Source organism: Chelonia mydas, chromosome 10, assembly GCF_015237465.2.
Source record: "Chelonia mydas isolate rCheMyd1 chromosome 10, rCheMyd1.pri.v2, whole genome shotgun sequence".
Taxonomy (NCBI): domain Eukaryota; kingdom Metazoa; phylum Chordata; order Testudines; family Cheloniidae; genus Chelonia; species Chelonia mydas.
In genome coordinates, this window is record NC_051250.2 from 56,893,612 (window position 1) to 56,916,546 (window position 22,935).

At 40.1% G+C, this 22,935-nt stretch overlaps 1 protein-coding gene across 2 annotated transcripts in view; it reads left to right on the top strand.

Moving 5' to 3' along the window:
* The window catches only part of MYO1E (myosin IE), a 146,596-nt gene that overhangs the window by 64,220 nt on the left and 59,441 nt on the right, over positions 1–22,935 (top strand). For both annotated transcript variants that reach the window (XM_037910559.2, XM_037910560.2), the window contains exons 5-10: positions 13,424–13,511; positions 16,384–16,473; positions 17,912–18,043; positions 19,697–19,831; positions 21,096–21,228; positions 22,198–22,394. In XM_037910559.2, coding sequence (XP_037766487.1) covers positions 13,424–13,511; positions 16,384–16,473; positions 17,912–18,043; positions 19,697–19,831; positions 21,096–21,228; positions 22,198–22,394 — 775 coding nt within the window. The remainder of the gene's footprint in view (positions 1–13,423; positions 13,512–16,383; positions 16,474–17,911; positions 18,044–19,696; positions 19,832–21,095; positions 21,229–22,197; positions 22,395–22,935) is intronic.

The following is a 22,935-nucleotide window of genomic DNA, read 5'->3' on the forward strand; positions in this document are numbered from 1 at the left end:
AATGTTGCCTTTGCTTGTAGCTTAACAAAAAGAACCCTTCCTCTCCTCAATGCGTGACTCATGTCAAGGGTCCCCTTATCAAAAATGCAGTGGCTCTGGAGAATGTATATGAAAGGGACATGGTTACAAATAAAACCATGATAGGAGGTTTAAAAACTGGCTTTTCATAATTTCCCCATCAGCTGTATTCAGGACTTCCTTTCTACTTCATTCCTAGAGGGGTTTTGCTATATATGAGGTCATTGTTAGTGGGTTCTACTGTATGTAAGGTTGTTACTCTGGTGTCACCTTTTAAAGCTGCCCTGAACCTTACTTAGTTTGTTATAAAGTCATCACTAAATCAAACAGTGCATCTATAACTTCTGGTCTGAACCAAAAAAGTATTTGGAATGACTCCTCAGCTATGCCCAGGAAGTCTTCCACTGAGCCTGTCCCCACCTTAGTTTAGATCAGCAGAAAGGTATTTAAATTTGTAATGGCCCCCAAAGAGCCACCTGGCTTGTGGGGATAATCAGAGAGTTCTGTATACTCTGGCCACCCCTCCTACGCCAGGGGCCTTCAGGGGTGGCAAAGAGCTAGCTGTGTCTGCCAAAGATTCCTCGTACCAAGGAAACTTACAGGTACCTGGGGAACTTTTTGGCCTCTTTGTGTCACTGGAGTGGTGCAAATGAGCCAGAACAGGGGCCAGGATCTGAGTCTTTATATTTGAAGGTGTTCCGCATATAAGGTTTTCTGCCATCATATTAAATGTCATAGTGTGAAAGCAGAGATCATCTATAATGTGTCACAGATGAGCTGCACTTGAAAGCCTACAAAGAGGAGTTGTGTGAAAATTCTTCATACTTGTGGAATTTCTTTTTGAGCTGTGACTCATAGTCCTGGCCAAGCTCCCAAGGGTGACATCCCACAGTAGAAAAGTGTTGGGTGCTCCTAGTACTGGAAAACAAGAGCATGTAGCTTCTTGGAAGTAACTGATTACACATGTGCAAAGATACTATTAGCTCAGACTTCCCCCACTCCTCTGCCTTCTTTTTAGCAATACTAGAGTTATTTGGTTCCGTTTCTGAGTTCATAGGTGTTAGAAACAAGTAAAATTTGGGTTGGTTTTGCTTTGAGCTTTGGTCCTTCAAATCCAGAGCTTGGGGTAGTTCATATCTATGAATCTGTGAATATGCAGGTCCAAATTATCTGAATCCCCACAATTTGAGGGTTCAGAGAAACAGTTCTGGATTTGACCTACATAAGGGCCAGGTTTTCAAACATGCCTAGCACCCAGAATGTCAAGGTCTTTGGAAAATCTGGCCAGTTATTTAGGTGCCTGAATTGTGACAGCTGAGTTCTTTTATAAAAGACAGACCCTGATTGTGGGTAGTGAGCTCTTTTGAAAGTCTGGCCCATACTGTAAATAAAGTATGGTTTGTGTTCCCTGAGACGTGTGCACAGCCTCATCACGCTCTTCCTGTGTTGTGCTTGATACATTTGAAGGGTATAACAAGAATGAAAGAAGAAAATCATTTTCATTGACATTATATACAAAATGTTCCTCTTCCTTGATGCATGTTTATTTTTCCTAAGATTATTTTTGTGAGATAAACACAGGAAAAGCAGGAGACTAAGTTTCCAGATGCTTTTTATGTTGGTGTTTGATTTTGGGGACCACTGTGAATGGTTCACTGCTGGGTTGTTAGATTTGTCAAATCAAAGAATTCAGTCAGTTGTACCGTTCGTTTTAGTTAATTTTTATATTTTTGTCCTCTTGATCAAATTCCATGTACACTGCTTCGGATTACTTAAAGATTCTTCTGATTATGACATCACAGCTCCTAATAGTTACATAGTTACAAGATGCAGAGCTGATCCACCTCTCATTCACCAGTCTAAATTTGGAGTGACTCTACTGAAGTCGATGAAGTTATAATGGTGTAAAAGCACACCAGTCTCTTGCTCTGGCATTGCCAAAGAAATGCTTCTGTGGGTAGCCTATTAGTGAGCATTCTTAAAAGATATCCAAAATAGCTCCATCTCTTCTTCCGTACCACTTGTTACATGTACTTGTGCCCATTCTAGGGCTTGATTACTGATTATATCAGGCCATTTTACTTTGAACATTCTCTACAGACATCTATAATGAAAGCTGTTCAATTTGCATTGGATGGACTTACTATTTTCCAGGACTCTGCTCCATAGAAGAGAACATTTAGGACAGTGTTTCTAAAGATCTTAATTTGGTGGTTTTGTTAATCACATTGGACTTCCCTACTGTGTAGAGTTTTTGAAATACATCGGTTGCTTTACCTATTCTGGACTTTATATCGAATGTGGAATCACCAGAAGTGTGAATGATGCTACCCACCTAAGTACATTTAGTAATAGTTTTCAAGGCTTCACCTTCTAAGTAGATAAAATCTTTGGTAGGTAAATTAATTTTCATAACTTCCGTCTTTGATTTATTAATAATAAGATCTAATGGCTTGGCAGAATTTGCAAGACCATTTGTCTGTTGCTGCATATCTTAACTGATTTATTCATAAAACAGATAATGACTGCAAAGTCTAAGACTCCAAGCTCCCCGTCTATTCATGCAGTGTCTGTTTCCATACTGACAATCTGTCACATAACAAAGTCAATAGCAATGACAAACAAGATGGGGGACAAGATGCAACTGTACCTGACACTACTGTTAACATTAAACCAGTCCATTAGCTTCTGGTTTATCTTTACTGCACATTGAATGTTCTGAGACAATTTTTTAATAATTTGAATGAATTTGAATGGTTTTGTTGTTTTATATTATCTGTCTCAGTGATTTTCTATCTACACTATCAAATGCCTTTTGGAAATCCACAAAACTCAGGACTACTGGGGGCTACCATTCATTGCTTTGCTCTACAATATTACACAGGATGAAGAGCTGGTCTACACAAGATCTACAACTTGTTTGTCTCTAAATCTGCTTAGGGTGATGGCATAGCAGACTTTCCCCTGGGACTGAAAGCAGCATAATCCCATGCCACTTGTTACAAAACTCTAATATCTCTTTGGGGGAGTTTGATTGTAATCCCTCTTTTCCCTTCTTCTGTGGTGTATTCTTTCTCCCAGACCAAACTGAAGAGGCATAGCAGGATTTTCATATTGCCCCTTCCACTTGCTTTAAGCAGTTTTGCAATTTGATCTTTACCTGGCAATTTATTGTTACGTAGTCTTTCAGTAGCTGCTTTAAATTCATCCAGAGTAATTTCCTCATAGCTTCATCAAGCTCTTCTGTCTTTGCTACATTACTGAAGTTAAATGTTTTTTTTGGTGAGAGTCTATTAAGAATGCCATGGAAATGTTCTGCTCTGCTTTTCTTTTATTCATCTAAGGTAGTAAGGGTTTTCCCTTGTTTATCTTTCATTGGACCTGCCCTTCTGCAGCTAAAATCTCAAGCTATTCATTTACTGTTTTGAAAAAAGGGTTTCTCTCTCCTTTCACTGATGCCATTTCTGCTTCCAGTGCCTGTCTATCCATATATGCTCTTTTGAGACAGCCAGTTTCATCTAGTAAGAAAATACTGAGTCTTGTCATATATCTTTCAAGGGACAGACAAGCCTGTTTTATTTGTAGAATAATTACCATGTGTGTTAAGAAAACTGTACATGTTTCTAATTATAGCTGTAGAACACTGAGCTTTTATAAATGGTTGTGGACAATGTAAACAATGAGGCTATTCAAGGGTTGGATTCTTCCTGGCCTGGATGCAGGTGCACAGTGTGTGTGTCCAGGTGGTAGGGGAAAGGATGCAAGGAGCCTTCCTTAGCACCATTTGTGTGGCCCTCGTAGGTGCTAGGCAGAATTGCAGAGTCCCTGTGATCAGGAGAAACAGGGATTGCTCTATCCCTCTTTCCCCAGGGCTGTGCAGTGCTCTCTGGAGGAAAGAGGGCAGGAGGGGCAGAATGTCACAAAAATGTCCGCTTGTCCATGGCAATTGAGTGGTTAAAGAGCTTGGGTATTTGACAATTTTAGTTACTAGTGCATGCATCTGAAATTCACAAGAGGCAGCATGTCTGTCTGTGCACTTGTTCCCATATATGGAGGAGAGTGTAGTTTGAAGTGATTTGCTGTGTAGCCATAGTGGCCAAAATGTTATTCACATTAAGCGGTTTAGGCTTCAGCAGCAGTTTGATGTTTGATTTCATTTCACTGAGTTTTGCTAAGGCATATGCATGGTTATTTATTTAAGTGTATATTATTGGATCTGGCTTCTGTATCCTACTCTAATAGCCTATTGAACTGTTCCTCCCCCCGTCCCAAATAAAAAAATGGCTGCCCTTCAATGGATACCTAAGAACTGCCCAAAAAAACCCCAACAAAAAACGATTCACTCAGCTGAGATTTGAACTATGAAGGGTTGTCTGTAGACTTGTTTTGAGGTTGTTTTAAATTCCCTCTAGAGCATCATTGTCTTGTGATCATGGCAGTGGATGTTATGATTAGTAATTTCCTGTTTTGTGTGAGATAATAGATATTTTCTTCAGATTATCCTTAAAGGGTTATGTTTCTGCAAAGGTGGAAGCTTTATTCCCCTTTTTTATCAGCTCGGACGACTTCTTCCATGAGGTGTTTTAGTGTGCTATGAAGAAATTTCTCAATTCAAGTCTCTCTTCCTGTTTTTAATATCAGTTTAGTTTTCATCTGCATCTGGTAGTGTTTACTTACAAGAAGGCTACCTATCATGACCTTACGATGGTACAACAACTTTACTGATATTAATTTACTTTAATAGAGACTTCTTTCCACCTTCCCCCTTTCAGTAAAACAATCTGACTAACTCTTTATCTTAAATTGGTTAAGGCCAAAAGTCAATTTAAAAAAATCTGGTCCTGCTGCTTCATTGCAAAACCCATGCAAGCCTCAAACAATTGATTTTTTTGAAAACTTCTGCAGTGGAGAATGCCGCTGGAGATGTGATTGAATCTTACTGGTAGCAGCCACTCAGGAAAAGGCACTCACACACAAATCTTCAACATGATAAGAAACAGTGAGGCAAAAGCCACCAGCAGAATGGGGGAGAAATATTTGTGTAAGGCAAAGCAGATGGGGATGCTTTGAACAAAACTAAAGAAATGAAACTTTACATGTAGACTTCTCCAAACACAAGAGAATAATATTTTACCTCTGCAGTGTCCTTGGTTGGTAGATCTAAGAGCACTTTGTGTACATTAACTAATAAAGCTCCTCAATGTCCCAATCATGTAGATAAGTATTATCCCTCCCATTCTGCAGATGGGGAAATTGGTGCACAGGATTTTAAGTGACTTCCCCTCAAGTCACACAACAAATTAGTGTCGGGGGGGGCACAGGAGTCAGAAGTCTTGACTCCCAATCCCCTACTTTAATCACTAAATTACCCTTCCTCTCAACGATGAAGAAGTGGAAATAAGTTTCTACATAATTTTTTAGCTTTATTCTGAGTTCAGTGAAGTTTTAAGAGTCTGTGTTGTGCAAATTTGACTCTTTCAGAGTAGCAACTACTACTGGAAAAAATTGTTTAAAAACCTAATAAGCATTTTTTAATGATTACGAAGATATCAAGAAAGTGAACTTGATTTCCAGTAAGGAAAAACTCCAGGTTGAAGATGAATTATGTCAGTGCCACTTACAGTTTATGTTCCATAATCCGGTTTCTTCCTTTTTCTTTTAGGATATATACCATATTTTGCAATTTTTGTAACAGTTATATATGGAAACATTTCCTACTGTAACATGACATTATTTCAAATGAAATGTCATTTTTGTTTCTCTAATGAACTTGAGCCATTATAGCCACTTTTTTCTAAATTTAAGAAACATGCTCTTCTATGATATATAAAGAGACTAAGATAGAAAATGGAGCTTGTATTATTTTATAATCATTGGAGAAGTAAAAAAGCAGATAGGTATCCATGGAAAAACTGCTCTAGGTGAATCATTTACGGGAATTACTACAATTCTCGAGGCATTTAACTAATTTTGTGCTTTACTCAGGAGAAGGCAAGATACTATCAAACAAAGTACATCAGATACAGTTGTTGCAGCATATAAATAATGTACCATCATCATATTGCGGCTCTAGATTAATTTTGGCTATTTACTGGTCTCTGATCAATAAAACTGTAAAAACTAGGAAAAGTATGTGCATGTGTAAATGTAAAGTAAACTGTGAAAAGGCAGGCTTGAAACCAAAGTCACATTATTTAAAGTATCACTTAAATCTAGAGACTACAAATAAAATGGAACTAAATTCCTCCATGTTAGTATTCATAGCTACCACTATTTAATGAATAATACAAACCACACATCATTTGAAGAAGGGAGTGGGGGCGGGATAAGTTATACAGTGAGGAAAACTTTTGTTTAAAGTGATTTATGACACTGTGTTAAATGGGTTCAAATTTATTAAACGCGGTGTTATTTGTCTTAGCGTTTCTTATCCCCCTGTTCTCTGTAACTTGCCCTTAGGTTACTACAGCATGGTCTTGCAAGGTATGCCCCAAATGGGAAACTATAGCTTAGAGATCTTTAGGGATCCATTTATGTGTTTCCCCATGTGAAGGTTGTTCTAAACAGCATGCTAATGTTGTCTGGGAGGTATGCACCTGTATTCCACTGACTTTCAATTGGAGTTGTGTACCTAGCCCCCTGTGGTTCCTTTTGAAGGTACCAGCTGTTATGCTGAGCTGCTGTGGTTAGATACAGATAGGCTTGGAAAGGTTAGATTTCTATCGATAAATGTCAATAAACATTGATTTCACTGCATGCGCATAAACCGATGGAAAATATTTCCATCAATAATCATCATTTACAGAGAAGCAAAGTAAGAAAAATGCTGGTTGAGAACTTACTAGCATCAAAATGCAGTGATTTAGACTTTTGAGTTAGGTGTTTTACAAATGGACTAGTGAACGAATAGTAAAAACAGGTCTGATTGGTTGATTTAAGGATATTTAGTTTATATATTTTGACATGGGATATTGACAGTTTGTGTTTTAACAGTTTCTAAACCTTTAACTTTTTGAATTCCATTGTCTACTGTCAGTAAATAATTCTGACTCCCCATAATTTCATGCATCTGAAAATTTAAATAGCTGAAAAAACTAAAAAAAAAAAAAAAAAAAGCTTAAAAATAAACAATGATATTATCTGTCAATTATAAAAAAAATAAAAATTGAATTCTGCCAAGCCTAGATATAGGCCTTTATTTATTATATCACACAGGAAATGTCCTCGAAAATTATTGGTTGCTCATGGGCAAAACTGTACATGAAACGAGGGTATCTTAGGGAGCATAGCAGGAAGTATATGGCATCTCTAGTAGGTCACAGTACTAAAGGCATAATTCTACCTAAGGGAGGACATCTTTTAAAAGTGAAAGTGTAATTGGTGGTTCATTTTGGAATGCCACTTTAGAAAGGCTTTTTGTTTTCTCTCCTGTTTCATTTGACTCTCTTTCAAGAGTGAGATACAATATGAGCCTATATACAGCTTAGTTCTTATTGATAATATAACATGGAACAATCAGTTGCACACATACAAAATGAGAAATGACTACCTAGGAAGGAGTACTGCGGAAAGGGATCTGGGGGCCATAGTGGATCACAAGCTAAATATGCAAAAGAAAAGGAGAACTTGTGGCACCTTAGAGACTAACAAAGTAAATTTGTTAGTCTCTAAGGTGCCACAAGTAAATTTGTTAGTCTCTAAGGTGCCACTAGTATTCCTTTTCTTTTGCGAATACAGACTAACACGACTGCTACTCTGAAAGCTAAATATGAGTCAACAGTGTAACGCTGTTGCAAAAAAAGCAAAACATCATTCTGGGATGTATTAGCAGGAGTATTGTAAGCAAGACACGAGAAGTAATTCTTCCACTCTACTCTGCACTGATTAGGCCTCAACTGGAGTATTGTGTCCAGTTCTGGGCGCCACATTTCAGGAAAGGTATGGACAAACTGGAGAAAATCCAGAGAAGAGCAAGAAAAATTATTAAAGGTCTAGAAAACATGAGCTATGCGGGAAGATTGAAAAAAATGGGTTTGTTTAGTCTGGAGAAGAGAAGACTGAGAGGGGTATGATAACAGTTTTCAAGTACATAAAAGGTTGTTATAAGGGGGAGGGAGAAAACTTGTTCTTCCTAACCTCTGAGGATAGGACAAGAAGCAATGGGCTTAAATTGCAGCAAGGGTGGTTTAGGTTGGACATTAGGAAACAATTCCTAACTGTCAGAGTGGTTAAGCACTGGAATAAATTCCTAGGGAGGTTGTAGAATCTCTATCATTGTGAATTTTTAAGAGCAGGTTGGACAAACACCTGTCAGGGATGATCTAGATCAGGAATGGGCAAACTATGGCCCGCGGGCTGGATCTGGACCTTCAGAGAAGAAATGAAACAGTTCCCAGAAGCGGCTGGCACCACTTCCCTGCAGCCCCTGGGGGAGGGGGCTCTTACGCTGCTCTTCCCTGTGGGTACCTCCCCCGAAACTCCCATTGGCCGGGAATGGGGAACCGTGGCCAATGGGAACTTCGGTGGAGGTACCCACAGGCAAGAGAAGCACGCGGAGCTCTCTGCCCCCCTCCCTCCTCTGGGGCCACAGGGATGTGGTGCCGGCCGCTTCTGGGAGCGGCATGGCACGGGACCAGGGCAGGCAGGCAGGGAGCTTGCCCTGGCCCCAGTGCGTGCCACTGCCACCCTGGAGCTGCTCCAGGTAAGCAGCGCCGAGCCAGAGCCTGAACCCCTCTTGCACCCCGCACTCCAACTCCCTGCCTTGAGCCCCTTGCTGCACCCCACATCCCTCCTGTACCCCAACTCCCTGCCCTGAGCCCCCTGCTGCACCCTACACCCCTCCTGCACCCCAACCCCCTTCCCTGAGCCCCCTGCTGCACCTCACACCCCTCCTCTACCCCAACCCCTTGCCCTGGGCCCCTTCCTGCACACCGCATCCCGTTCCACACCCCTCACTCCCTCCCACACCCCAGCGCCTTGCCCTGGCCCTGCATGTAGTTTTCCCACCCAGAAGTGGCCCTCGGACCAAAAAGTTTGCCCACCCCTGGTCTAGATAATGCTTAGTCCTGCCTTGAGTGCAGGCAACTGGACTAGATGACCTCTCGAGGTCCCTTCCAGTTCTATGATTCTATGATCCTGTAGGGAACCGTTTTAATTCTTCTCATGTCTCCATACTTTTAAAATATAGCTGATCCATACATACTGCTTTCTTTCTCCCTGCAATCTCCACCGATGTCCCTCATTTTAGTCCTGAAATTACCTGTGCTCCACACAAATCTGGAGCCTCCTCATTCTTATTGTTGAGGGTTGCTTATATCAGAAATAAGGAATCATGTAACTGAGGTTACAAAGCAGTCTGAATAATTTTTTGTGTATCCCTCATTTTGAATATTTGTCATACATTGTGGTCCCACGCTAGGACCCTGGTAGGTTGGGAGGTGTGACTCCCAATAATCTCCTAACTAGGTAAAAACAGTATCCAAACAGGGTCAGCTGTTACTGGAGAAAACAGACAGCACTACAGAAATGCCTGCATTACAGAAATAAATAACTAAACTTTAGGTCACATTGCAAAAACTTCCCTCTTTGATAAAGTTTTTCTACCATAATCAGAACATTCCCGTGTTTAAAGAAAAAAAAGCAAAGTTTTCTTTAATCTAAGAAAGCGCCAGAGCAGAAGATTTCATTAAGTCCATTAGGGATCTAGCTTTGCTAAGCTGTTTAACATGGACACACTCAGACACCATGGTGATGGGTGCTAATATAAAACCCTAAGAGAGAGAAAATATTCTCACAATGGGCAAAATTCATCCCTAGTGGAACTGCACTGACCTAATGGGAGTTAAACCAGAGATGAATTTGGGTCCATTGATATTTGTTTCCTATAGCTCCCACAATGTGCTAGGTACTACACAAAGAGAGAAAAAAGGACAGACCCCATCCCTGCTCCTATAATATGTTTCCAGATTTATTTTAGACTTGCAGGATCATCATTCATCTGTTTTTCCAAACTCCTTCAATCTATTTCTGGGTGTTTAATCGTTTCAGTCTCCACAGTCAGACAGTTGCAGGGAAGAAAATGCTGAAACTTCACTCAAGTCAAACTTAAAAGTGAGCTGAACCCATTTTGTGCAACCCAGCAAAATGGAGGCTCACATGATGAAAGACAGCTGTTAGCCTACTGCCAATGGCAATCCTCATGCTGAAAAGTGACTTTGAGCCCAGTCCGGCACTCCATACCAAAGAAGAGCTTCCATTTGCTCAAATCCTGATCTCAATTATAGCATCAGGGTTTCTGTAAGTTTCACCCAGCAACAATGGTCCTTAAGAGCTATTCTGACAGATGGAAACTGGTCACTCGTCTCTCGCCACAACACATCCCTAAAACTGGCAGAGGAAGTGGTGTCAGAGGCATGAAGGAAAGATTCCTTATATCTCTAAATCCTGATAGCCGGTTATTATGGCTACTGGCTGTTCTGCACTGACGGAGCAATGCAAAGCATTTGGTGGGTCGGGAAAGGACCTGACTCTTGTATCAGCACAAATTGGGCCCACAGAATAGGAGGAAACATTTCAAGGTTTATTGCTTCATGTTAATACAACAAAATGTTTTAAGAGATGTTTAACCAATGTTTGAGCAGTTTGGAAACTGGTATCGCTAGAAGCCGCCGATGCTCCAATTACATAATTCGGATTGCTTGTGACTGTGCTTTGAAATGGTGTGAGGATTTGAATACCATATTATAGACATGAAGTTTATTCCTAGATTTTACTAGTGTTACCTTGAGTTTCTGTGTACCAGTTCTCTCAAAAGTTTGCTTCACATTAGAAATATTTAGTAGAAACCTATCAAAATCTGTTACTACTCTCTCCAATAGGAAATTGGAAAAGGAAAATATAAATCAGTGCTGTTCACTTCAATTTTAACTTTTAGTTTCTTTTTATATTTGCTTTATACACTAGCTCAGGTATCTGATTCAGGTTGGATGGATTTATCCTTCCTGCTTTTAAAATTGAGTATCCACTCTGGCCAGACTTTGCTGTGAAGAACTGCACTTTTTCTGTTTTTAGCTTTCAGACGTTCTGTTGATGTGGACTTTTAAATGCAGAGATTACTCTCCCTGCTGGCCCACCTTGATTATCATACACATTGTAAGGAGAGTGGTCACTTTAGATAATCTATTACCAGCAAGAGAGTGGGTTTGTGTGGGGGGGGGGGGAGAAAACCTGGATTTGTGCTGGAAATGGCCCAACTTGATTATCATACACATTGTAAGGAGAGTGATCACTTTAGATAAGCTATTACCAGCAGGAGAGTGGGGTGGGGGGAGGTATTTTTTCTTGCTTTGTGTGTATAAAATGATCTTCTACACTTTCCACAGAATGCATCCGATGAAGTGAGCTGTAGCTCACGAAAGCTTATGCTCAAATAAATTGGTTAGTCTCTAAGGTGCCACAAGTGCTCCTTTTCTTTTTGCGAATACAGACTAACACGGCTGTTACTCTGAAATCTCCCTGCTGTAGTGAATGTAGCTGTACTTCAGATTTTTCCAGAGGATAAAGCCAAATGGCTGCATTCTCTTCTTCATGCTGATTAGGGTTAGGTGAAGTGGTTCAAATAATAAAATAACTGACTCAAGCCTTCACCCAGAACTCAAACTGAATTCAGAAAAAAAATTGTTGAGAGGTTCAAAAACTATTCATCTTTTTAAAAATTGATAATATTTGATATATGCTTCCTAGTTGTTATCAGGATGAGATGCCAATGTGGTGACATTTCTGATGGCTCTTCTCAGAATATTTTTACATTGACTGGAAGCCCAAAGGATGAGGCACCTTGTGAGAATTCCAGTCTGGTTTTACAGACCCAGGAGGTCTGGATAAAGATCTGAACTTCTGAGTGCTTATCAGACCTGAACCTATTGGGAATTTGGCCATCGTTGATGCTAATGGGGAGTTACACATTGGCATCAACTGGCAAATCCATTCCCCTTTCCAACACAGGCAGAAGTTATCCTGGGAAATATGGGGCAGGATTTGAGCAGGGCATGCATTTGGTCCACACCCAGGCACAACTGTGCATAGTCTGACCCATGGTATCAAAACGTGTTGAATTTGTTCAGAGACTTGAGGATCCCTCAGACTTTTATGCATGAGGACAAACGATTTCAAAATACAATACTGTGCCCTCTCACCACCATCTGGATGAGACCTGATTTGTCTCATCAAAAGTGGTGTAAGATGGGTTAACTGTGCTGAATATGAGGACTGATGTGACTTGCACCAACATCAGTGTAAATTATGACTAATTCCATTGAAATCACAATTTTCAAGTGTGAGATCAGAATCATGCCCAGTATGTAGTATCATCTTAACCCATTCCAGTTCAACACAGAACCTTTTTCCCCCCTTGAGAGGTCCTGTGATCTTTGTCCAACAGCTAGCAGTAGATGAAAGGGACTCCTAGTCTGTTGCAAGATGTATCCTAATGTCACCACTGAAGTGAAATATTTTAAAGGAAGGGAGGAAGGAACTGTGAAAAGTTAGAGTGGAGTATTAAGCCTTCTCGTAGTCTGTGTCAAGAGGCATAAGACCAGGAAGATAGTACTCAGTGAGTCATTATTAATCACATCCTGAATGACGATTTCATTTAGGAACGCCTAAAAAAAAAAGAAAAGACTCCTGTGGAATCTAGGCAGATGGCTTGCCTTAAAACATAAGGCTGGGATTTTCAAGGAAACCTAAGGGAATTAGGCACACAAATCCCACTAAAAATCCAATGGGAATTGGGTTCTTAGCCCCTTGAAAAATTTCAGCTGAAGTATATTAATTTCTTTGTTTTAATACTTTCTCTTTTTATATGTTTGGTGGAGATTTTGTGTGTGTGTGTGTGTGTGTGTGTGTAACATTATTTATTCTATGTCATTCAGTGACAAACATGCCCCAGAAGTATCACGTTAGAATGTTATATGTCATATTCTATATGCTATTAAATCACCTGATTTAAATTTGGGGCATATTTATTATTTGGTAGCTGTTCTTGGTTAAACAAGGTAAATCTCAAACAACTCCAGTGGAAACCTGAGTTACTCTGTATTTATACTTGTCTTCACTAGAGTTGTTCCTGATTTAGTGTATCAGAGTGTAGAATTTGGGCCTGTGTTGGAAAACCTTTTGGTAGGAATGACAATTTATCTTTCTTCTTTTAGTTACGTTTTCCTCAGTGTTTCCTTAGAAAACTAAATCATGAAGGTCTAACTATCAGACTTTTATTTTGGGGTAACCTCTCTATCTACACAGTTTTAGTGCTTCTGAGCATGGCAGTATCACACATTTTATCAAGTTCCATGTTGTTTTCAGGTCTGAACAACTTAACAGATGTGTCTTTGTGTTCCTCTCTTCCTAGCGGTGAAAGCGGTGCTGGAAAGACTGTAGCTGCTAAATATATCATGAGTTACATCTCTAAAATATCAGGAGGTGGCCCCAAGGTACAGGTGAGTTGATATAGTGTAATGTTGCTGTAAAGAAACCATGTCAAATCTTACTGTATAGCCACAATGCAAGAGATAACACTTACGAGGTAAATGGCTGAGCACACATGTACAGCCAACATAGATCCCCTAGCATAGAAACTGGTGTGGCTCTACTGCACAAATGGGTCTTCCAGAGTTCAGGTATCCATGAACTGCACTCTGTAGGGGACGGATGAATTGGGGCCAGGGATTCACCCCTGCACAGATCTGCTGGTCCTCCACCTGTGGATGGGGAGTCCATAAGATGAAAACCTACTAGTCTGAACAGACCCCTGTGGAACAGCTTCAGTGTTGATGCTGAATTATTTAAAGGTTAAAGATTTTGGGGAAAAAACGTTTTTAAGGAAATTTGTGACCTCAAGCTGTAGGGAGAGGAGTTTAATTTATAGCAACCAAACATTATTTAACAAAACCTCAAAAAATCTGCTTTTTCTACAATGTCAAATATGAATTTTTACTAGACCTTTCAGATCCAGAGAGAATTGAACTGTCTCAGTGGTTCATATCTCCCATTAAATCATGGATTTGTGTTCACACATTAGAGGGAAAAGAGAAGGACTTTTATTAAACATCATTTTAAACAAATTATCTAGTAGGAAATGTAATTTCTGGGAGCTAGCTAGACTGGTGAATAGTTGCTTGTTAATAATTCTGAAACTACTGTCTGCACTATCTACACAAGCATTTTAACTAAAGCTAATGCAGTAAATTATCCATAAAATTCCACTAATGGAGTTCTATGAGATCATCGGCTGATTGACAGACAACTATTCTTGGTATGTAGCAGCTACCCTTTACCAGTGTGCTTTTTTTTTTTCTGCTTACCATAATACATTGGCCTTAGTACAAGCTCTGATGATGATTATGTTCTTCCTGTTTTGTTTGTGGAGACAATGATACAGGGAACATTGCACAGTCATTCAATAGCAAAGGGAAAATATGCATTGTGTTATTTTTGGAGTGGACTTAATCAAATTATAAATAATTGTTTCAGTTATTTTAACTAAATCCCAGCTCTTCCTACAAGATGCAAAATAAACTCACCAGTTACAAAACAGAGCTGATTAAACTGATACGTTTCCTTGAGTAGTGTATTATTTTTGTGTGAAATTCAATCCTGTCTACACAAACCTGAATATACACTAATTTTGAGCAAGAAACTAACAGCCTGATCCTACTCCCATTAAAGCAAATGGCCCTTCCACAGCCAATGCTTCAAACTATGGGCTGATGCCGCTCCACATCTGCTAGGCTGAGTTTTATGATAATTGAATCTGGGTAAGTGAGAATCCAGTGGCCTCCTCATGGCCTGCTCCCAGCACTTTTCTCCTTGCTGTCTGATTCGAAGCTCTCACAGAGCTAACCACTAGCCCATCTGTGGTCTTGAGCTAGCATTCCTTATGCAGGCAAAACTCCCATTGTCTTGACGAGTTTTGCTTGTTTTAAGGAATTGCAAGATTGGGCTCCAAGGTTATAGGTTTAATTAGTAAGCAGTTATTTCATAAACAGGACATAAATACTTTGAAACCAAGTGATGATATGTATAGTGTTAAAATAATTATTGTTCCCCATTCTGATCACCAGATGCTTTTCACTATCCAAACATATCCTATGTATTTTGTCTCAATTTTTAATTATTCAGCAGAGTTCTGAATCTGCTTTTGAAGCCCTACATTTTCCAAATTCTCTGCCTTCTTCCATTTTATCCCATTTGTCATTGTCCTCAAGATTCCAGTTTCCTTCTCTACTTGTTTCATTATACTTCTTGTTTGGACAGTAGGTCTTATTTAGAGGGGAAGTTAAAGGCAAAGAGGATAAAATGTGGCCAGAAATGTTGCAACCTTGGGCCAGATTGTGCCACCGGATGCACTTGGTATAAACCTGGAGTAACTCTGTTGATTTAATGTAGATTTATATGCAGTTGCTCAGGTTAAAATATGATCCTCAAGGTTTTTTGTCCAACTCAATCTAGCCATGATCCAGAAAAATAAAGTTTCTCAGATAAAATGTACTTAGTGAAACAGAGGAACATAGGATTCACCATACAGGATCCAAACCATTAGTCCATCAAGTTTGGTAGCCTCCTCCCAGTGTTCCAGGAGAAAACTAACCCATTTCTCTCTGATCCCGCTTCCACTCCAGTAAATCACTCAGCCAATTGTGAACTGTTCTACATGGATATTTGTTGTTGTTTTAATGTTCCCTAGAAACAGGGTTTTAAAAATTGCAAGCCACCTACTAACAAGGGGAGAAACTCTACCAATTCAGGGGTAGGAGGATTCTACCACCAAGGCCAGTGGTAGTGGCTTACTGATGCTAAGGGGAGGGGATCTGCGCCACTTTGCTTTTCTTCCTCCTGTATTCTTGTCCATCCCCCCATCTTCCTAGCTGCTGCAAGAGTGTGAGAGAAAAAGTCTCTGTTACTTTATCCTTGACCAGAGTCTGCCTCTGCTTCAAATCCTGTGAGCAGCAATGAAACTGTCAAGAAACAGGTCAGTTTCATTGTGCTCCTTCTTGGCATAGCCAGTGCTGCTGCTCATAGCTATCTGCAAGTTCAGGAAGATGACTGCATCAATTTACTTTCTGTTTAAGTTTGGATGATTTTCTTCACAATTATAAGAATGAGAAACTGAATTTAAAAAAAAAACCTGCATTCTGCAGACATGTTGGCAGATTCCCCCTCACCTGGCCAAGAGGATATTCTAAAGCCTGCTTGTAGAGACAGGCATCCTTGCTCCTTATAGATATCAAGTTTACAAATCATGGTTTCATATGAATGCTCCAAGACCTTGATAAAGATCCCAAAGCAGATTTTTTTTTTTTTTAATTACAGCATGTGAAGGACATTATTCTGCAATCAAACCCTTTACTGGAAGCCTTTGGGAATGCGAAGACTGTACGGAACAATAACTCTAGCAGATTTGTAAGTTCCTCTCCGCAAAAGATTGCTTTTGCTCCTAACATGTGTGGGTTTGATTTGGCCATCTTTGTGAAGGAAAATGCTGGTTTTCATATAAATGGAGAGGCACACATTTCAAGGTCTCCTAGATGTTATTGCAAATGTTTGTTTCTATTACTGTTTGGGCAAAGCTATTTGTAAGCAGTGTGATGTGTAAACAAGACAATTAGCAACCTAACTGGGGCCTAATCTGCTCTGAACTGGAAGGTATGAGCATATCTATTTTCCAACCCGTGTAATGATTAGCTGTGATTTTTTTTTAATGGGATGGAACAATTGCTAGGCTTCCCTGTTGGGCATGAAGGTTATTCATCTTTCCAAAAAGCAATAAGGAATTGTTTTCAGCACTTGATTATAAATGTTATACATAGTAATGGGAACTAACACTACATATGCAGAATAATGGCCTGATATTGTATCCTAAGTTCCGTTTTAAGTAACGTAGCCCTTACAACATTTAATTGGGAAGAATCACCATGTATTTATAAAATATAGTGAAGAGAGAATGGGACAACGTTACAGTACATATGTGGGACCAAATACCCCGCTTGCTTAAATGGGCACAGCTCTATTTAATTAAAATGGAGTTTTATCCTTTTACACCAGTATGAAATTTGAACCGTGCTTTTCAGATGTTAGACCCTTGTTGAAAACAGACTGGATAGAATAAAATATAAATGTCTTCACAGACATTCAGATATCAAGTGAACTAAAATATACAACTATGTTATCTGATGCATCCTGCAAGGGGGAAAAAAAATTCGAAACTGTAGATATCCTTATTTTTTTCCAATGTATTTCCTCATCTGTGACTACCTGTATTAGCAGTGTGCCTTGCTTGACAAACTTCTTCCCCTTTTGCTCCCCTTAGTCATCCCCTTCACAAAATAGAAGTAAGGGTATATTTTGAAGTTGACATGGGTTATGAATGCAATTCCTCAGTCCACCAAGATAAAAGGATCATTGATATACATCATGTGGAAACAGAAGGCAGTATTAACCATTGGTTTATGGGGTTGTAAATTTACAACACTGGAGTAGTTCCCACATACATCAGTAGTAAATTTAGCCATCAGTGTTTAATTTCTGCAATCTGCCTAATTTACACCAACCAAATAAGGCAGAGGAAAGAAGTCCCCCAGTTAGTCCTTACATATGGGTTAGTGTACATCTTTGTTCTAATGCACTACAGAATTATTATGTTGGGTTTAGAATTAGGTAACTGGACATGGAAAAGTGGGGAAGAAAGTAATTGTTTCTTAAGAGTCCAGGCCTAATTTAACCTTGAAGTAATACAGAATAAATATTCTAGTTAGTTTCCTTGAGTTATACTGCAACAGGCGTCTGCTTTAAGCTTAGTTTTTATTAATCATTCAAAAACCTCTATCATTATTTGTTACAGGGGAAATACTTTGAAATCCAGTTTAGCCCAGGTGGGGAGCCTGATGGTGGAAAGATCTCCAACTTTCTCCTGGAAAAGTCTCGGGTGGTAATGAGGAATCCTGGAGAGAGGAGTTTTCACATTTTTTACCAGGTCCGAAATGTACAGTTCCTTTCACAGTTATTAAAAACAATACTTCTTCCATTTCTAGTTTTTCCTTTATATTGGTACATCTCTCAATGAAGTCATGCTATTGACTGCATGTTTAAAAGGGCAGTCTGAATATTGCTAGGTACCTTCAGTGCACACTAAGGCATTGTCTAACATAGACTCATTCAGTGGCTTGAGTCTCTTTCCAAATCCAGAAAACAGTAGACTCTCAGTGAAGTAACAACATGATGTATTTCTAAGGGCCAGCTTGAAAATTCACTGTTACCTCCCACATGGAAGAGTTTAACAGAATATAGTAGATAATTTCCCTGCAGATTTTTTAAAACTGTCCTGTAGAATGTAATAGAGAATGATAACTTCTGTCCTAGCATTCTATTGTCTAGCTGCAAAAGAGAAACAGGCATCATTCTCCATTAAACTCTATAAGATTTTAGGATTATTTTTATAGTACCCTAAAAGTTTCATCTCTATTACAGTTCATAGGACCTTTCTCTAAGGGCTGTTTTTCTTTCACTATCTTTTGATGGGAAAGAGCCTTGTAAGCAAAATACTGGTTAAGTTGTACTAATAGAGACAATGTCAGTACAAGTGACTGTGGGCCAGCTTCATGGACATGAAACATCACTGCCAGATGGAAAAAGTGGAATTGGAGCTGGAAGTGCTTCAGGGACTGTGCATTCCCCTTCTTTGAGGGAAGTGAATGCATTGTTCTTCTGCGTCCTACTCTTCCCAGTTTAGGAGAGGCTTTGACAAACTCTGAAGCGCACCCCATTTTCTCCTCACCCCAAAAGGTGGCTACAACATAAGCCATGAAGATGAAAAGGACAGAGGGAGTCTTTAGGGTTCTGACAGTGATTGCAGAGGATCCACTGGGGGTTTGTTCATTCATTTTTGGGTATTAAACGTGTGTCTATGTACATATATCTGAGGCAGCATGGTGGCTCAGTTCATACAGTCTGGTGATACAAAGAGATCAGGAAGCTTCTTTAATTGCCCTATCCCAGCCCTGTGCCACTCACTCCCAGCCCTGATCGGCATAAGAGGTGTGAGGAGGCATAGCTGAACAACACTGTACTTGGGTGATCCCCAGCTGGCATAACAGACCCTTGGGGATTATGACAAGCCGGTATTGTTCAGAGCAGCCAAAAGCCACTTTGAACTATGCTGAGGATGGGGACAGTGAAAAACTGGCCTCTGGGTCAGGGAGTCACAAATTAGTGGGGCCACCTGAGGAATCCTCCCTGGAGATTTAGTCCTGGTATTGCAGACTTGAAGACAGACCTATCCTGACATTCAGTTCACATTTTCCTCACACCTCTAATGCGAGGGAGCTCGTATCAGCGTGCAGCATTGCAAACTGAGAGTCTTATTCAAAGATCTACTACTGAACACAGAAGTTTAAAAAAAAAAAAATCATTCCTGGGAATGGGAATCAGTGTTTGTTCTTCCAAGCCATGTGATCAGAGAAACCTGAGAAAGGTACACTGCTGGCACTGCGTTCACCTGGCAAATAAAGAGACTGTCTTCTCTGACATTACAGCCTCAGTCACCTGTTCAATAGCTGTCCCTCCCCAGTTGGAGAGAGTTAGCTATGTAATGGAATGATATCTGATTTCTGGTGTTTTTCTTTTGCAGCTTATTGAAGGTGCCTCCTCAGAGCAAAAACACAGCCTGGGCATTACTAGCATGGATTACTATTACTATCTGAGCCTCTCTGGATCCTACAAAGTAGATGATATAAATGACAAATCTGATTTTCAGGAAACTCTGGTGTGTTTTTTAAATCAGTGCTCTGTGTGTGTGTATTCATTCAGCTATACCTTTTAAGGCAAACAGTTTAATGTTTCATATTTACAGAAAAAGGAAAACCACATGCTGCAAATTCTTGTAGATAAAAACTCACCCATATAATTTTAATTACCCCTTTATTATGAATGGGCGTTCTTTCTGGCTAGCGCTCTGATAATTCTGCTAAAATAGCCACGCTATTTGTTTTAGAGGTACAGATTCAATAGAAAAGAAGATCAGCCAGTGAGCAGCAGGCAGAGAAAATGTATTATGAAAAATATTAAAATACAGCACAATGATTAGCTTCCACTGAAAAGTGAAAATTGAAAACAGAAAGCTCTCAACTGTATATAGTAGCATGGGCTGAAGGTTAGAGGAAGGGACTGAGGGCTTGTCTACATGTACAGCGCAGTGTAGCGCTTTAGTGAAGACGCTACTATGCCTCTCCTGTTGGCATAGTTAATCCGCCTCTGGGAGAGGCAGTAGCTGTGTCAATGGGAGAAGCTCTCCCATCGCCATAGCGCTGTCTACACCAGGGGTTAGGTCAGTATAACTGCGTCGCTCAGGGATGTGGATTTTTCACACTGCTGAACAACATAGTTATACCAAAGTAAGTTTACAAAGTAAGTGTAGACCAGGCCTGAGAATCCGGAGACCAGGGCTCTGCATCCAGCTCTGATATTGACTTGCTGTGTGATCTATGGCTAGCTATGTGGACACCTCTGCCATTTCCAATGCAAAACGTTATTTAAGTGCCAAGTATCATCATTATTACTGTACCAGCCTATGTGGGACTTTGGCAAAAATTACAGATTAGGAATCAGATTTGTAAAAGAACCATTTACTATACTTGATAAAAAACTATTCTGCAGATCAGTTATAAGCCTAAGCCAGCCAAAATGTAACTATTCTAGAATCATGCAGTATGCAGTTTTCACTTTTGTTAGGTCTAAATCGTCTATTTGTGTAACAGGAATAATGTTTTTATAATACAACATTGTCTTAGAATCTGTGTCTCCTTCTTTAGCGCCTCAGCTTCATTTTGGCATATATGATGAGCTCATCTAGATCTCACATCCTGTTGATGAAATTCTGTGGAAACTTTAATGGGATTTGGAGGCCTGATTGCTTTAAATTCTTTTGAAAATCCCAGACTTAATTTTTTTAATTCCAATTAATTATTCATGGTTTGTGAAAAATATGGTGAATGAATAATGTTAGTAACTTGATGTCTTTCTTTTCCCAGCATGCAATGAATGTGATCGGCATCTTTGCAGAGGAGCAGGCATTGGTACTACAGATCGTGGCAGGAGTGCTGCACTTGGGAAACATCAGCTTTAAAGAAGTTGGCAATTATGCTGCAGTGGAGAGTGACGAGTGTAGGTAGCTCTGGAAACAATTACAGGATTAATGATGGTGCAACAGGCTGAGGCCCAGATGTTGCAAGGTGAACTGAGTAGTGAGCTGCTTATCCAAATACAGTACATCATTTCTCATGCTCTGGGATTGCTAATTCGGTTTCTCTTCCAAAAACAATACGGGGTCATAGTCCCTAGTTGCACCCCACGCAATCTTACTGACTTAATGAGAGGTGGAGCAGCAACTCCCTCCAGAGCTGGCCTTGGTAGCCAGAGCATAGATGCTTGGGGCATTGCCCATATTCCTACCCTATCCAGGCATTAGATGAAAACACCTGCTGTCTTTTAAAAAGGTGGATGGCAAGGCAACCCTAGTGTAGCTTACTGTAGAACCCTGAATGAGCATAGGAAGGAGAGTAAGAAATATTAGGTTTCAGAGTAGCAGCCGTGTTAGTCTGTATTCGCTAAAAGAAAAGGAGTACTAGTACTCTAAGGTGCCACTAGTACTCCTTTTCTTTTTAAGAAATATTAGGAGCTGGATAATTGTATCCTTCCTTATTATGTTCTGAACCTTGATGCTTTTTACCAAGAACTTTTTAATGTTTAATTTCGTTTAATTTCTTTCAGTCTGAGTTCAGTGCTTAATTTTCATATTTCTTCCAGAGTGGTTTGCTTGTATTCAAATCACTGGTGTAAACTGTCTAATATGTTCTAAGGTTTGAAGTGAACAGCTGAAGACCTTTTTTGGGATGGGGTGCAATTTATTTAAAATCCATCTGAGTGTAAAGACTTGAATAATTTCTTGGAAGATTTAGAGAAGGTTTTGAGCCATAAGTCCCATTTTTACCACATCCCACCAGGTTTATTTCCGATGACTGCTACTTGAGATACTTGTGCGTTTTCTTGTTTTTTTTTTTTTTTTTTTTTTAAATCTTTAAATCACCGTCCGTTGGTTTAGTTAAAAAACAACAACCCTGGTTGTTCTTGCAGTTTTGGCTTTCCCTGCTTTCCTCCTGGGAATTAACCAAAGCCGCCTGAAAGAGAAACTGACCAGCAGGCAGATGGACAGTAAGTGGGGAGGCAAATCAGAGTCCATTAATGTGACGCTTAATGTGGAACAGGCCTGCTACACCAGAGATGCTCTAGCCAAAGCCCTTCATGCCCGCATCTTTGACTACCTGGTGGATGTAAGTTGAATTTTTTCTGATTATGTCACTAGGGTTAAATGATGAAAGGAAAAAATATCCCATGTGGGCTTTCCCCCACAATTCTCTGCTTTTGGCCATTGTATCCTTCCCCCACTGCACTACATTTCCTCAAGCCTTAAACAGCTGTTAATTGCTAACCCACTGCTGTACAGCCCTCTCCATGCCTCCCTTCCACACACACACAAGCAGGGCTCCCTGGTGGCTGCCCTAGAGCAGGAATGCTAAGGGCAGGGGAAAGGGGTGCAGAGAGGCTCTTGCATGCAGTACTCCTGCACTGGAGGCGTCCTTAAATTGCTTGCGTTCCTAGAGCATTTAGCTGGGGACATTATAAAGATAGGTGCAGCACTGGATGGCATAACAAAGGCATGGCCATGGAACTCGAGATAGTGGCTCGAAGGCCCATGCTACATCTTTTCAAACGGTTTAAATGGCTGGTGAGTGCGCCATCTCCAGCACCGTTAGAGGCATTATGCCTCCTCTCAGCCTCCAGTCACTGCTGCCCATGTGGTGTACCACCTTC